Source organism: Fistularia commersonii, chromosome 14 (genome assembly GCF_037954325.1).
Source record: "Fistularia commersonii isolate RoL2024-O1a breed Wild chromosome 14, RoL_Fcom_v1.0, whole genome shotgun sequence".
In the NCBI taxonomy this organism is placed as follows: Eukaryota; Metazoa; Chordata; class Actinopteri; order Syngnathiformes; family Fistulariidae; genus Fistularia; species Fistularia commersonii.
The window spans coordinates 1027851-1045384 of record NC_141297.1 but is presented as its reverse complement, the minus strand read 5'-3'; the positions used below and the strand labels follow the sequence as shown (position 1 = coordinate 1045384).

The window sequence follows — 17534 nt, the reverse complement described above, 5'->3', positions numbered from 1 at the left end:
GAGGAGGGATGGAGAAGATCTGGGTGGAAGGATGCTGAGGTGGGAGGAGGTCTGGAGGAAGACCGGAGAGGAGGTTCATGGATGTGGGACAGGATGTTCAGAGGAGCGTTAGATGATTGGCTTTGGAGATCCCTGAAGGGAGCTGCCCGAAGAAGAAGAGGAGGAGGAGGAGTGGTAAAAATGTCCCGCAAGGGATCAATAAAATAAGAATAAATGAGACACAAATGGAGATGGGAATGATGGAGGAGTTAATTGTGGTCCATATTGTCTTTTCATCCTCACACCTTCACACCTTCTGAGAAAGAGGCGGCCGTGTGTCCGTCCTTCACACACACGGCGGTGTGTTTTAGTAACGCCACCGGCCCCCTACTGGACGTCCGGGGTACTGCACCCCGAATCACACAGGAAGTGGAATTGTTCACACTCCTGGTATCTTGTCAACCGACAGGAAAAAAAAAAAAAAAAAAAAAAAAAGCATTTGTTTACGGTCGAGTGTTTCCCAGCGGCGGGCGCCAGATTTACATCTCCTCTCCGACGGTTTATTGGGGCCCCATCTGCGGCGACAGGAAGCAAGATGTGCACGCCGACGGCGGTGGTAAAAGATCTCCCCGTCCGGGGGCTTTATCTCCGCAGATGCAGATGCAGATACAGACCCCCGGCACCTTTGTCGCTCGCGGTCAGACGGCGAGCCGTCTCGCGCGAGATTCGTCCGTCTGTCAGCGGCGGGGCGGCGTGCGGGGTGGCGTGCGGTGCGGCGTGCGGGCCGGTGCTTGCCGGAAAAGGTTGACCGGTAGGGGGGAAATGCAAATATCCGTCCGTCCGGAGTCGCAGACAGGGAGGGGGGAACGGGAAGGAGGAGTGTTTTTAAAAAGTAAGGGAGGAAGAGTGATATTGTGAGACGGCAAGGTTTTTTCTTTTTTTTCCTGCAGGCGTGCACCGCCTTATCCCCTCTTTATCCACTCTTTATTGAGTGGCCGGGGTAAAGCCCGGGTAATGAGGCCGGGGACGGGAGTGAAGACCTGCGGGTGGAGGGCTGGAGGGGTGGAGGGGGTGCAGACGGCCTCCATTCCTTCTCTTTTCTCCCCCTCGCTCCTCTCAAACCCATCTCCCGCAGGCCGAGGCCGTCGTCTCGGGACGCGAAGGATGAATCCAGATCGGAGGCGGCGAGCTTCTGCAAGAGGTGTTGCCATGTTGTTCATTTGTTGTCACATACAGTTCTACACAACATCTGCGAAATTTGACCACGACATTTAACCCTTCATGGATGAAGCAGTTAAGGGTTCAGTGTGCCGCTGGAGAACGCTTGGACAGGCTAGAAGGAATGAGGAATCAAAGCAGGAATGTTGACCACGGCGCCACGGTTGCAGGGGGGCGGAGCCTATCGCTCTGTCAGTCAAACGTCATGCAAACATTCACCCTCTCATTCACACATCTGGACTATTCAGGGTCTCCATGAATCTCCCGCATGTGTTTGGACTGTCTGAGGAACCGAAGAAACATGGTGACTCCACACAGAGAGGCCCACACAGGCGCTAACCGCTAAGTGCTAACCGCTAAGTGCTAACTGCTGCTAAGCCAACATTGGTAAATTGTCAATGATAATAACAGAAACACAGAGGGAGTACTGTTAACTAGATAACTGGTGATAACCCAGATGAGTATGACACACACACACACACACACACACACACACACACACACACACACACACACCGACTCTATGCCCAGTGGCACTGATTGATTCCATTGCTTTGTGTCCCCTTCTCTTGTTTAGTGCTAATCGAATATAATTCCCCGCTCGCACCTCTCCATCAAACCAGACGGGGGTGGGGGGGCACAGAGGTGGGGATAATTATGATTTTAATCCGGGTGGGGAGGGATTGGGGGGGGGGAGGTTTTGAGGGGGAACTTCATTTGTCCGGCCGAACACAGAGAGGGTCAATGGCGTCCCCCTGCTTTCGCCGCATTAGAGAGAAAGAGCGAGGGATGAGATAATGAAATGAGTGCTAAGGCAGGAGGGAATGCTGACGACCTTGTTTCTTCTTCGCTATCACTTCCTCCCTCACCCCCCCACCCACACACACACACACACACACACACACACACTCTCTGTCTCTCATGAATACATTATTAATATCACCACTCGCCGCCGCGGTTACATTTTTTTTTTCTTATTACATTCTTCCCCGGGACCGTAATGACTCTGGGAACCACTTGAACCGGCGCCGCGCCGCAGAGCGAGCCGCCGCAGAGCGAGCCGCCGCAGAGCGAGCCGCCGCGATCGCCCCGCCGCTATTAGACGCCGTTCAGTCACTTTAATTTACAGAATAATTCATCGGCGGCCCTAATTGGACGGGCAGAGAGAGATGTGGCCGGGTGATTGAAGGGCGCCGCCTCCGTCCACGCCGCTGCTCCAACGTATTGACAAGCGGCGCCGGTGCTGCTAATTCGACGGGAGAAGTTGGGTAACTCTTTGGCGGCGGCGTTGGCGCGGCAGAGCAGACATGCCTGCAGGCCAGAGGCAGACAGATGTATTCTTTATGTCTCGCCCGCGTCTTCCATTCGTTCTGATCAATTTGGCGGCGCCGGGAGACGGGCGGCGAGCGGCGAGCGGCGAGCGGCGGGGGCGGCGCGTGATGACGGGGCAGAGCTGTCAGGTCCGGATTCACATCAGGTGCGTCCGGCTACCTGATGAATATTTCACAGCGGGTGGGGGGGGGGGGATAAATCATGGATGAGCCCGGGCGGCGTTCAGCTGATTTCGCAGCCTGGCGCGGCCTGGCGAGGCTTCTGACTGGCTGTCTACAACCTCGGGGCAAACGCAGGCAGTGGAGATATAATTGCCGGGAGCCGCGCAGGCTGTTGTTTGCTTCAGATGGAAATGCGGCGCTGTGCGAAGCGCATCACAATCACGCCGCGCCGACTTGTCTCGCATAACCCTGTTGTGTGTGTGTGTGTGTGTTTACCTGTCGTCAGGTGTACGTGCGTGCGTCTCAAAGCTCAGGGGTGCTTCGTTGCACGCCGCCGCTAGCGGGCCCCGACTCGGCGCCACGAGGAGAACATCTGCTCGGCCTCCAGAGCTTCTCCCCCTTCTCCTCCTGGCTGCGCTCAGGCGTTAGCCCCCTCCGCGCTCGCACGCTCTCAGAACCGTTTCCCGCGAGCCGGAGAAAATATCGAGCCCCCTCGAATCGGGCGTCTGACCTCTAAACAAATTGAAGGTCACTGCGCCCCTTAATTAACGGCCCCCGCCGGAGCACTTCCTGGGCCGACCATGAAAAAGCGAGAAGTCTGGCTAAACCCGAGAGGCGTGCGGATCCTCCTCCCCCCCCCCCCCCCCCCCCGCCCCCTCGCTCCCCATCGGCGGACCAATCCACTCCTCGCCGCTTCTCGCCGCCCGCGACCTTTTCTCCGGGCCACCGGCACGGCCAATTATCACAAATCCCCCGCCGCATTCGTCTTGCCATTTTCACTTCGCGGCCAGAGAGGAGCGCCGCGGCCCGCGGACTCCCGCCGCCTGCTAGCCGGCCGGCGTCCGGACGCGGTCCCACAACAGGTGTGTGCTGCTTAAATAATGCAGCGCTCGTGAAAAGGTTAAGGTTCTTCCTTGAAGGCCGACTGACATTCATCTCGCCTCCAGAAGGAGCGGCCGAGGCGTTAGCATTTCCGAATTGTCACAGAGACCAGCGGTTTATTTCCTTTTTCCGACCAGGTGCTTGGAAATAACGAAGGGAGCTGACTTAGCAGCCGGACGCGCCGGGCCGACGTCCGATTCGCTCGAATCGCATTTGAGGACGCCACAAACAACGCGCCGCTGATTGGAGTCCTCCCTCTGCGCCGTTTGTTGTCGTTCCCGCCGCACGCGGGAGCCCCGGAGGGCCTCGGAAAGCGGCTCCAGATCAGCGGCTGCGAGCTCAGATGCCGTCCCGTTTCGAGCCGGCGCCGCCGCCGCGGTGACAGAAAGCGCGCGCACATCACCCGGCCTCTCGGAGAACACTGGTAACGGCTAATGACCAGAACTGTCCGATTTGTCCCGCCCTGATTACTCCTCTGAGCCCCAATTAGCTGTGGATGAGAGCTGACATCCCGACACAACCACTTGGACGTGTCATAGAGGGACGGATAAGACAGGGGAGGGTGTGTGTGTGTGTGTGTGTGTGTGTGTGTGTTAACCGCAGTGGAGAGGATGGAGTCGACGTGAAGAAGGCCGCTCAGATATCGATCTCGGTTCCCCACCAACCGACCGGCGTTCATCAACACTAACCGGTGGCCCTGATTGCTGTTCCTCTAATTGGCAATTCTCATTGAGAAAATCTGGGTTTCCACGGCGACCGCCGCCGGCCGGGATGCGGGTGTACGACCGCTAACTTGTCATGTCATTCGGGTACCCACCCCCTGGTCTCTGGAGCCGTCCTCCCTGCTCTTTGTTCAAGGACAGGCTTCAATGTTTTCTTTTTGAGAAAGCTACTAGTTAGCATTAGCCTCATAGCCCATGATGCACCTCTCTGTCTGCACGTCCCGTCTTCAGTGCACGATGGTAACCTCACGTCTGTTCCTGGGCTCGATCTACCGCAGCATCTCGCCATGTTACTTCTTTCGCGCATATTAAAGTTGTTATTGTATCTCGTCAGCTATTAGCATGTATTAGCGTTAGTGGTATTGGCAGTGATACATGATGGGCGTCCGTCAATGTATGCATTTAATGTAAAATACATGTAAACACTCCCTCATGTGAAATATCAAATCCAAAATGTTACATATGCATTTGCAAAGATGTTGAAAATAAATATTTTTACTAGTTGCTCTGTTCCAAAGCTAGCTTTCACTGCTGCAGTGTTTTTGGATGCGGCTTTGGTGAACACATTCTGCTGCCGTAGCGGTTTGGCTTTGAATTCTTGGATAATTTGTTGTTTTTCTGGAAGGCTAACTTTAGCATACTTAGCTCCGTGTTTGGGGTCAAAATGCCGACGTAGATTGCACTCTTCGACAACCGACGCTGTCTCACAACTCAAAAGACACGCCGCTTTTTCTCCTCGAAGCACAAACACCTACTGGCCTCCCCGTCTTCCTTGAAACAGCCTTCCATCTGCATCAACGTTTCTCTTTCTGGACATTTAGGGACCATTTGTATTTCTCAATTCCACATGGACGCGGGCACACTGCGAGCTAACGCTAACGCTATGATCGGGCGCTGTAGAAAGAGCCCGACACGACTGGAGTAGTCCCACGTGCTCCTCCGAGCGGCGATGGCTCTCTCCTCCGCTGACCCTCGCCATCTTCACCCCCCCCTCGGGATTTCTGCGTTCCCGACACCCCGTCGTTCCCCCCGCTCTGGATCTCTCCCAGCGGGGAGCGGGGCGGCAGAAAAGTAACTACAAGGGCACAAAAAAGCCTTCAGAGTCAAACCAGACTTCTTTAGCCCTTTTTTTTTTTGATCTGGATAGATGTCATATTGAACACACACACACGTTTCTTAAAAACTTGGCCCACGCGAATCTAAGAAGATCTTAGGCGGGAACGACGGAGCCGAAATGCAAAATGCGTTGAGGGAGCGGGGGTGATCAGAGGGAGGAGATCGGAGGTGGAAGATGATCTCACTCGGCGGAGACGAGCGCCGCAAATGAGTAGCGCAAATCAGCCGCCGTTAACGAGCTGCCTCGTAAATCACGGCGGCCCCAGAGTGCGCCGGGGGGGCCCCACCGGGGGGGGGAGGGGCGGGGGACGCTCGTCTTAGGGTTATTTACGGCCCCCTCCTCCCGTTTATACATCCTGGACGCTGTTGCCCCAGAGCTCGATAACCCCAACAAAAAAAAAAAAAAAAAAAAACATGGCGGCGGTTTGTAGTCCAATCCGGTCCCTCCATGCGCCACCCGCTGATGCCCGGGGTCGAGGGGGGGTCACATGACCAACACAAACACGGCCATTACTCCGTTTTATAAAAATGTTGATTTCCAATGAAATGCGATTTCAACTTGTGCTAAAACTCTTTAAACCGTTTAGACAAATCCAGCGAGGTGGTGACGGTGTGTGTGTGAGTGTGTGTGTGTGTGTGCAAACCTTCTGGCTGTTTTTCAGGAGAGGCAGCCCAGGAGAGAGTGGCAGCGATATGGAGGCTGGACTCTCTCCGTGGGCGTAGAGGGAAATACCCCCCCTTTCCCCCCCGTCCTCCTCCTCGTGCACAGCGAGGATGACTTCCATGAGCACGACTGTAAATATTGCATGACTTCCTGCCGTCCGGCCCCGTGTTCACCTGTCCGGGGCGATCAGTGTGTTCCCCCCCTTCCCCTCCGGCCTCACCCGTTTCCCAGGTAACCTCTGAAAAAGTGTATTACCCACCCCACCCCACACACACACACCCACACCACACACACCCTCATAAACGCCAGGCACCGCCTGGCAGGTGACAAATAGTCTTTTAATTGCTTGCACCGGGAAAATCATTAGTCTCTTCCCCCTTTTTTCTTCTTTGTCGCGGCGGGACGAATATGAGGCGTGCACCAAATAATAATACCCCCCACTTCCTGCTATTTTTAGGGCCCCTTCACATGCATGTGTGTGTGTGTGTGTGTGTGTGTGTGTGTGTGTGTGTGTGTCCAGGGTGCGGCTGGGTGTAACAGTCCGGGCGGCCCGTGAGACTTTTTCTCATTTCTGTTGCTATTCCCAAGCCCCTGGGAATGTGCTGTTTGTCTTAGCATACCTGTGTGTGTGTGTGTGTGTGTGTGTGTGTGTGTGCCAGTACGGCCTCCAACCCGGGCGGTCGCGCCGCCGTGTATTACCGCAGCAATTCACCGACACAGCGGCCGCCAGATGAAGCCGTCGCGTTTATGGAACAAGCTGCAAACTCCAACCGCTTTGGCTTTGGGATTGTGCTCGGCGGCGAGATGCCGTATTGATTTTCCCTCCTCGCCGTCCCCGCGTAGGTATGTGCGCTCGCCGTCCGTCCACACAGCGGCGTGGAGGGAGGGAGAGCGGAGGATGATGTTTATGTGACGATACTGACCCCATTGGTTGGGAGGAGTGGAGCGGGGGGGGGCGCCGAGGCTGCGGGGGGGGGGGGGGGGGGGGGGGGGGGATTGATTGCGAGATGAACCCCAGAATTTGATTTCTGTGTTATACAAGCATCTGTTATTATATATCTGGGCGTCTGCGTCTGCAGCGGCCTACGGGTCTATTACGGGCGGGTGTACTGCAGATTTATGAGTGCATCTGTGTGTGCGTGTGTGTGTGTGTGTGTGTGTGTGTGTGTGTGTTTGGACGTGCACGTTCGTCATAGGACACACTTGCAGTCTGTGGTGTTGATCTTTACCCATATATACCATCTTCTTCTTCCTCTTTTGGCCTCTTTCGCCAACTTTCTCCATCTTACCCTCCATATATATATACATCATATATATATGTATATATATATATATATATATGTGTGTGTGTGTGTGTATGTATATATACATATATATATATATATATATATATATACTGAGGGTTGGTTGGAGGAAGGTGATTGGCTGAAAAAAAAATATATATATATACACACACACACACACATATATATATATACACACACACACATATATATATAGCATACCTGTATATATACATATATATGTGTGTATATGTGTGTGTGTGTGTATATATATGTGTGTGTGTGTGTGTGTTTATATATATATATATATATATATATATATATATATATATGGGTTTTTTTTCTTTTTTTTTTCTTTTTTTGGTTTGTATTTTTCAGTCTTTCAAATGTAAAAAAATCAATAAATAGATGAAAAAGGAAGAGTTATTTTTACCAGGCGGGACACATTACTGATAAAAATTTTGCAGCTTTAGAATTGTGTTAAATGTCGGTGCCCTGTAAGGGTGGGGGTGCTCGTTCGACATACACACACACACACACACACACCCACACACACAGACTGAGCTGATCCACACTTTAAATGTGCATTTTATGACGTCAAACCAAACATCATGATGTCAGCGGTCACCACAGCCAATCACCTGCCTCCATCTTTTTCACAGCCAATCACCAACCTTGGTGTGGTGTAATCCACAGCCAATCATCTGCCTCTATCTCACTTGCAACCAATCACCATCCTCCCTGTTACCCACACAGCCAATCACCTTCCTCCATCTAACCCTCAGCCTTTCCTCCAACCTCAGCATCCTTCGATCCAGATCTTCTCCGTCCCTCCTCTGTCCAGGTCCAAACCATCTCAGTGTGACTTTATCTCCAGAACAATATGTTTTGTGTGTCTCCATAGTTGGTGGCACCCCACCTCCCTCCCTGGGCTCTCAGCCCACGACTGTAGGGATCAGTCACGCAGCATTAATGCAATTAATCTTCTTGGCTCATGAGGACTCCAGGATCTCTGGGTTTTAATCCAACGCCGGTTCAAACTTCCAGTACATCTTCGGCACCGATGGTCTGCTTTGGAAGTTCATAATGAGCTGCGTTTGTTTTTCAGAAGAACGGTCAAAATTGTCCAGTGGAAGGTCCAGTAGCTTTAGATCCTTTTTCTCGAGAGGAGCTCCTTGCAGCCTCTAAAACCTTCTCAGTAAGTTGTGGTCTGCAGACACCATTTTTCAAACTATCTCTACTCAGATGTTTTCTTGGGCCAAAATGTGCAGAGGCAGCAAGAAATGTTGCCACGATGAAGTCCAAGCTCCTCTGGCCCGCTACACCTCAGAGATGTTTCCAGAACTCGCAGAGGAACATCTACATTTTGGACCAGAACAAGTGCATAAGTGAATAAGAGTTAGCGAACGGCTAACGGGGTTCCTCACAGTGCAGGGAGAAGATAAAAACACTCCAACATCTGTTGGTCCATGATTATTATTCCACTGTGGCAGCTTCCACCTCCGTGGTGTCCACGTCATCTTCATCTTCATCTTCTTCGCTAGCTAAAGGTCCACGTCACATCCGTCCCCGCTCTTGGCCCTCGCCGCCTGATAGCACGCTAAGCTAACAGGTCGGAAGAGGCTACTTCCTGGAACCGAACCCTTCTCGTCCACAGGCCTGCGAACCGCCGCTGCTTGTTGGTGTTTCCGTAATCGCGCCGCCGGCAGGGCCGACACACGCGGACGCCGGCGTCCCTTCGGCCCGTGCGACTGAGCGTTGCCGCGGCGCCGCGGCGGCGTGCACGCTAGCTGGCCGAGCCGGCGGGGCTTGGCACGGAGTGGCAGCATATGTTCGCGGCCAGCTTCCTTCCTCCTCCCAGATATCTCCCTCCCGCTCTCTTCCTCTCTCCTGGCGTCGCACTGAGATCAAAGGGCGCCGGGGATCCTAATGCCCCCCCCCCCTCCCCTCCTGCCCCCCCGCAGGACGACCCACCATGTTCAACGGCGGCGGCGGCGGCGGCTAACAGAGACACACACTCTCCTTTGTCACTTTGTCATCTGGCATGTGATCAGAGGGGATTCAGTGCAGCAGGTAATGCGCTGTGGCGGTGCAGCCGGGGAGGGGGGGGCATTTTTGATGCCTTTCCAATGGTTGGTCACCAGCATCTCCCCCCCCCCCCCCCCCCCCCCCCACACACACACACACACACACACACACACACACACACACATGCATATAAACACTGGCGGACGTCCAAGCGTGTCAGAGCTGATCGCCTCTGACCGCCGCCGTCAGTTTGTCGACGCCGGACTCCTAGTTCCTCGCCGCCTCCCGTCCGGTCAGCACCCACAAGCTGCTCTGCCGCCTCCCCCCCCCCTCAAATGCCCCCCCCCGAATGCCCCCCCTTGAATGAACACTCATTTGCAAGTGAGATAAATCCTTCCAATGTATTATTGATGCTAACAAATTAGCCCGCGGGCTGCGGACAACACCTAATGGGGCCTTGGCTCCTGGGCGAGGTCGTTTCCGGCGAGGGGGGGTGGGGGGGGGAGGGGCAGGATTGATGCCCGCTCTTCTGCCCCCCCCCCCCAGATGCAGTTTGGGGGCGTCGCGGACGCGGCGGGTGGACGCCACTTTATTAAAGAAATAAAAGACACAGGCGATTAGATATCTGGGACGGAGACGCCAAAACGGGGGGACGGCGCCGTTATTCACGGTTCCGCGCGGGATTCACTCCGTTTATGATGGGATGGCTCTTTCACTGGAGCTTCTCCCATTCGTCGGGACGCCGGGGGCCCGCTTACGAATACGGATGGAAACACACACACACACACACATAGGACATGAGCTGTGGAAACACACCTCCAAACACACACACACACACATGCATGCACAAGTGCATCTAATTTATGCAAGCTGGCAATAGCAGAGTAGAGAGAGGGCTTGTGGGGAAAAAGAGAGGCGGAAGAAAAAGGAAAGCGTGGAGATGAGAGAAAGGGGGGACTAGCATACTGTCCTCAGTGATTAGGACCCGTTATTGATCAGAGGGGGGCGGGGGGGGGGGGGGGGGCAGGACGGCGGCCCTGTTCTCTCTGGTGTCCTCTGGTCTGTTCCTCCCCTGAAAGCTGGCCAGAGCCGACAGGGAGATACATCAAAGGGTCTCATCCTTCCATCCGCCCCGCACACACACACACACACACACACAAATACATATATTCATGCATGCACACACACACACACACACTCACCCTTTGAAAAACTCTCTATTTGATGACATAATATCCCCTTTTGTTCTGGCGGTCGACACCGCAAATCAGATTTAATACGCCGTCATCATGTCCTCCTCCTCCTGCTCACCCGTCCTCACCCGTCCTCGTGTCTTCTGGAGCTCCTCTTCTTCTCTTTGGCCGCCATGGCCTCACCAAACCCGTCCCGTTCCCGACCCAACCTTTCCAAAGCAGGGACGCGTAGCTAGGAGGGCGGGTGGACGGCGGGCGCCTCAGCTGTGAAAGCAATCACGACGCTGATGCGCGCACGCTCACACACACACACACATGCGCGTGCACAGCATTAATCAGCTGGCGTGATGGAGGTGTCCATATTTGCTCCCGAGGTTTCAGCCTGTTCAGAGGAAGCGCTCATTACTCTGCACTCTCTCAGGCCCAGACCTGTGTTAATGCATTTCTTCTTCTTCCTCTTCATCCTCCTCCTCCTCCTCCTCCGTCACCCCCAGTTTTCCAGCTGACTCCAAGCTTTGAGAATCTTATTTGACTTCTGGCCCGGATCGATCCCCGTCTGGTCCGGAGAACCCCTTCGCCCTCTCGGGCGGCGGCGTTGACGGGGGCAGACACGCCGCGGCCTCGCAACCTTCAGATCCGAGTCCTTTTTTTTTCAGGAAATTAAACAGCAAATCACCGGCTAAAGGTGCTAGCTTGAAGCTAACACGCGCAGGGATGGACCCCCTCGCCCGGATGCGGCCGCCCTTGTCGACCTTGTCGCTCGGCCCAGACGGCTCGTTGGCTCGGCGGCGGGTGCACGCTGCTGACACGTCCTGTGTGTGTGTGTGTGTGTGTGTGTGATGTATTATTCATAAGCAGGAGCGTTCATCCCAGCGAGGAACCTTCAACAGTTTGGAGACGCGGCGTGCTCCACAGCTTAATGTAGTTGCTGCAATTTCAGGCCGTCCCCGCGGCTGATTAGCGCCGCCGCCGCGCTGAGGATTAGGCGCGGCGGGAAACACGACGTCCCAGGGTGACGGCGAATATTTCTCCGAAATTTACTCGATTGGAACGCTCCCCGCCCGAGTCGATGTCGGAAAAAGGACATCGGACGGATTCTGACTTTTTGTCTCTCTGCAGCAGGTCAAACTCTCAGTGTGTGTGTGTGCGTGTGTGTGTGTGTGTGTGTGTGTGTGTACACCAGCAGCAGAGCAAGCAGTGAAGTGCCACCTCAGCACCTGGACTTTAATGATTAATACCATATTGATGGTCTCAATTAATTTCCTATTACGCCACCAGAAGGCTGCGGTGGCTACGTCTCCGTGGCGGCCCTGCGCTCGTGTGTGTGTGTGTGTGTCGGTGTGTGTGTGTGTGTGTTTTTGGGAAGCCTCTTTGCAGCAGCTGCTGGGCGGAGATAGTCCGCGGCTAACTACTTCACACATACACACACACACATGCAATTTTCCAGACAGATGTACCGAACATGCAAAAATACACAAACGCGCGGGCGCACTCGTATCTTAAGGGAACACACACATTGGCCCATTACACGCTGCCGCGCACCGTGCACTTCACACGCTTGCGCACAGATAAACAAATAAGTGCCATCTTTTTTGTCGGATCGGGTTTTAAAGGTTGTGTCTTTTTGAACAGCGGCTTTGCAGACTACTCACCTGACAGCCCCCCCCCCCCCCACACACACACACACACACACACACACACACACACCGTGTTTTGGTTTTGAAACCCGGCTCTGCATTGTGCTCTTCTTCTGAAGCCCCTCGCTTTGGATGTTGCATAATCACCTCCCCTATGGTGCTTCTACATATCTGTAACTGTGTGTGTGTGTGTGTGTGTGTGTGTGTGTGTGTGTGTGTGTGTGTGTGTGTGTGTGTGTGTGCAAGATACTGATTTATTCCCACGGTGATCCGGCTGTGAGCGGGGATTTGACAAACCCGTTCCCATGACCTTAATTGTCGGTGGAGCCGCTCGGCGGATCAATCCACGGCAGACGCTGCCCCCGCAGGCCGGCCGTGGTACTGCGCCCTCTCCGACATGACTTTGGACTCCCGACGGCGTCCGTTCTCTTTTTCTTCTCACGTCCTGTTTTTTTTTTATATCCCATTACCTCTCACCGCATCCCATAAACTCCATCTCTTGCTAATATTCACCCTCCATCTTGACCCCGTCCCTCCACGTCCATTTTTTTTTCCCCCAACACACGTGCTCGGTTGCTAGGAAACCGTTTGAGCATTCCTCCCGTGGGCTGACGTTTGATTACCCATTTGTTGTGCGGCGTGCGTGTCTCTGGAGAGAGGTCTCGCCGAGCTCTGGGGTTGCTCGGGTATCCGGCCCGGTTATAATTAAAAACCCCTCTCCGTGGCTGACAGAACACACGCAGCCCCAACAGTCCTGAGGCCGTTGTTGTTGTTGTTGTTGTTGTTGTCATGGCGTCGGCGCCGCGGTGCAGGTGTGCTCTGCGTGCCGATCGTGCTAATTCGTGGACGGCCGGGATTGTTTTCCTGTCACAACCCCCAAACAGTCGTCGACGCCGACAGCTGCCGTCGTAATCTATCGCTGCGTGCCGGGCCGTCGCTGAGCCCGATAATGGCTGGGCTGGACCGCCGCGCTGCTGGACGCGCATCAGCCCCCCTCAGACTCCACATTTAGAAATGCACCGGCACAACCCCACCCCTCCGCCCCGCACCGCAAGTCCTGGCAGACATGAAAAGCGGCGGCGGTGACGGCGGCGTGGACAAACTCGGTGCTGATTTGGCAAGAAGGAAGAGGAGGAGGAGGAAGAGGAGGCTCTTGGAAGTGAAGGTGATGGAATGATAGAAAAGTCAGGATCCGTCCCCCCCAAACCGGGTCTCGCTCCACGAGCAAGGCAGCTTCTCACCTTGGACCGCTAATGCCGCTAACGGCGCTAACGGGAGGGGCCTCGCTAATGGCTCCTGACTGATATCTCAACAGTCGGCGGCGATAGGACGCCCCGCAGCGGGGCGTGACCCGCACGCCGCACCCTCCCGCTCGCTTCCTGCGCCGCCCCGCTCGCAGTGAGGCAGCCCTGCCCCCCCGAGCTGAGTTATTTAAAGCCCCCGCTCTCCACTCCCGTCCAAGTGATTATGTGCTCGTGAATTAAACATCACAGGCCTGCCGCCGCCGCCGCCGCCGCCGCCGCCGCCGGCTCCCTCTCCGACGCGCTCCAGCACGCCGGCCTCTTCCTGTTCCTCAAAAGTTTGAAGTTCTGCCTTTTATATTTCCTCGCCGCCGCACAAAGTAGCGGAGGTGAGTGAGGGGAGGTGGGGGGGGGCGGCGAGATCCCCCCCACCTCCCCTTTGGTTCCCGAGCGGTGCAGATTCCAGCCGGAAAAGTCTGCCGCTTCACCTTGAAATGAGCGAAGGGGGCGGGGTTTCGCCCCGGCGCCGGCGGCCAGGAGGCTACCGCGTGACCAGAACCCTCCACCCACCCGCCATCCATCACAACAACAGCTAAAGCTACAGCTAAAGCACGCCAGGCTGATCCGCGCTCGCCATGAAAATGGCCGCCCCACCCTTTGCACCCGTCTTCTTGCGAAAGCGTCCTGTCTATTAAGATCCTTTCATCGCTCCCGTGCATGGGATGTCAGAGCGGGCTCTTATGCGGCGGCGGCGGTGGCGGCGGCGGCGGGAGGAGGAAGAAGAGGAGGAAGAGGAGGAGGAGGAGGAGGAGGAGGGGTCACAACATGGAAGCCGAGGCTTCTGCCTGATAATATTTCCTTCTTCTTTCTTTCTCGGACGCCACGACTCTCGGTGCATCTGGAGCCGCTTCCCCCGGCCTCTTAATAAGCCGCGGCGGGTTCGAGTGGCGGCTCGGCGGCGCCGCTCCGGGGTCACCCAGGCTTAATGAGACGGCGGACACGTAACTCCACCGCCCACACACACGCGCACACACACACACACACACACACACACACACACCGGCAGAAGGTCGGCGTCCGCCTCTGACTTGGCCGTCTTCGTTAACCACTCTCTCCCTCCCTTCCATCCCCTCGCCTCCTTTCGGACGGCGTGTGACTTCAGGAGTCCGCTGCCTCGGCGCGCGTGGGTGCGAGAGGAACTTGTTGCCTGGTTACGGCATCACCTTTATTCTCCCGCCGCAACGGCAGCCGCTCGCCGTGCGGCGCGTGGCTCCACCGCAACCTCCCTTTCCGATGCATTGCTGCGTATTTTCATTACCTTCTCTTACGACCGCATGCATGTTTAGTATGTCAGATGGCGTTTGTGTGTGTGTGTGGAAGTGTGTGTGGAAGTGTGTGTGGAAGTGTGTGTGAGAGGAAGTGAAGGGGGGGGGTGCAGGAAGTCACTCCAGCACCCACTCAGCAGGCCTTCCGCCCCCGTGGCTGACTCCCCGAGACTGCGCTAGTAATTAGCTCTACATCCATCCATCTGTTCCAGGGAGGCGCGCAAACATTATCGCAACACGGCAACATCAGAAGCAAAAAAAAAAAAAAAAAAAGAAAAAAGGAAGAAAAAAAAAAAAAAAAAACGCCAGCTGGAGACGTGCCGAGACGCCGTGCTTCGGGGGGGTTTTAATGGCGGCCACACGTGGCTACCGATCCAGTATTATTCATAAGCCCAAGCTCCCGTACAGTAGCGTGCTAACGTGCTAATGTATACAAACAGCCTTGGATCAGCACCCCCCCCCCCAGCAAGGGTTGGGGGGGTTAGGAAACCGCCCTGAACCCCCTGAGCAAGGGGGGGGGGGGACCAAAACACTGCGTTATACGATTAATCAATAACTTAATGAGACTTCATTTTCTCTAGAAAATAGTATCCACGCTTGGGGAGGGCGGTGGGTTTTTGGGGTGCGGGTGGGGTTACCCCCCCTTTTTCTTTCGTCTTTTTTTCTCCTCCGACTCCTGGAGAAGAAAACTTCTGATATTACACCTCGGAGGGAAGGAAAAGGGCGGCCCGGCAGGAAATTAAATCAAATTACCATCCTGATCGATTTGTGCGACGCTTTACATTTTCATCGCGTTGTTTTTCCCCCTCGGAGCGTCGGTGTGTGTGTGTGTGTGTGTGTGTGTGTGGGGGGGGGGGGGGGGGTGAAAAACAAGATTGGGGAGCAGGAGTCCAGGACGTCACACACACTTCCCAGGCTGGAGATTGACACATGGCTTTGCACAGGTGTGTGTGTCGCTGTGTGTGTTAACACCGTGTACGCTCGTGTCACGCTCACCTCTGCGGGCCTCGTCTGCCTGTAACCCGTCGGTAACCGCATGCTAATGGCTTCGTCCTTGTTCGGCGCCGCACGTGCACGCATTCACGCGTGATCTGCGCACATTGGTGCGCGTGCATGTGTGTGTGTCCGGGCAGCACGTCCTTCAAACATGACATATTTAAACATACGCTCACCTCCATTCTTTATATTTCTTGCTCAAGTCGAGGGCATTTGTTCGGCGGCGGCCGAGCCAGTGGCGCCATCTTGTCGGGGCGGCGTCGCACTTTACCCTCCTCGGCGTTCCTCGGAGCCAGGCGGCTGCAGGAGTGTTTGCAGGACGCGGTAATGAGCTGCTAACGCCGCCACGGGAAGGGAAAGTCGAGGTGCTCCTGCAGAGGAGTCTCTGATTTTTGTTTATGTTTTTGTGGATAGCTGGCCCCGCCCCCTGACCCTGGCCCCGCCCCCTGACCCTGGCCCCGCCCCCTGAAGGTGGAGGGAACAGACATTGAACTCCCAGATTAATGGGAGTGTGGACGCTACAGTCGGAGAGCTGTGATTTATTTGCCACTTAGCATTGATGAAGCCTCACACACACACACACACACACACACACACACACACACACAGATGTAGTGATGTCGCCACCCGCATTTTTCTCCATTGGCGTCTGTTGATTTTCTGTGTCCTCCGTTGCCGTGGATACGCCGCCATGTCCCGTCCACACCGCAGAGCGCCATCAAGGTGTTCCACGAGGAACGGGTTTCAGGAGGGAAGCGCCGCGGTAACCTAGCAACCGTAGAGCTTCGCACGGACGAATCGAGGCGCAGTTAATCGATAGAACGCCACGACTGTGTAACGCAAGTGTGACACCCAACCAACCCTCCCCACACACACATTTACACAAACACACTCACGTCCAAGCGTCCTGGCGTCGAGGTTTCCCGCTATGTCCATGAAAAGAAACGCATCTTCTGACGTCCCGCCTCTCCTTCTCCGCAGAACCCCGACATCGTGCTGGTCCACTACCTGAACGTCCCGGCCATCGAGGACTGCGGGAAGCCATGCGGCCCCATCCTGTGCTCCATCAACACCGACAAGAAGGAGTGGGCCAAGTGGACCAAGGAGGAGCTGATCGGCCAGCTCAAGCCCATGTGTGAGTATCTTCTGCTCGCCACCGCCAGCACACACACACACACACACACACACACACACGCCGCCGCTCGCTCGGACCGCGGCGGCGGTCACGTGACGGAGGATTTACTGCCCGCTCCTATTAGCTGATTGCTGGTACACTAAGAGCCCTCAGCGCCGCAGCCAGGGAGCAGCTTCGGTCACTGAGTTGCGAGCATGCACGTTCGCGTGTGTTTATGTGTGTGTGTGTGTGTGTGTGTGTGTGTGTGTGTGTGTGTGTGTGCGCTCCTTCCTGCTGCTCAGGGGTCAAAAACTCAGCTCTTCCTGTTCTTACCTCTGGCACCGATCCGGGGGGGAGGAAGGGGTGTTATTGATTCATGTTAGTGTGCGGGAGCAGGAATGCATGACTCACCAAACCCCCCCTTTATTGGATTGATCCTGGTGAGCAGCTCCGCTCGCGTCCCGTGAGATGCACCACGTGCACGACATCCACAACACCGAGGCTAGTTAGCCATGCTAGCAGCTAAACAGGTGGAGGCGGTCAGTCCTGTCGGCTCCATCCTCCATCCTCCATCCTCCTCTCTCCGCTCCCTGCCACTTTTAGGAGGCCCATCGTGACATAAACTGTCGCCGCGGGAACGGCG

The 17534-nt window shown here is 55.3% G+C and overlaps 1 protein-coding gene across 1 annotated transcript in view; it reads left to right on the top strand.

Moving 5' to 3' along the window:
- camta1a (calmodulin binding transcription activator 1a) overlaps nt 1-17534 on the top strand; it is a 323754-nt gene that overhangs the window by 274564 nt on the left and 31656 nt on the right. The window contains exon 7 of the mRNA XM_086160089.1: nt 16759-16912. Coding sequence (XP_086016215.1) covers nt 16759-16912 — 154 coding nt within the window. The remainder of the gene's footprint in view (nt 1-16758; nt 16913-17534) is intronic.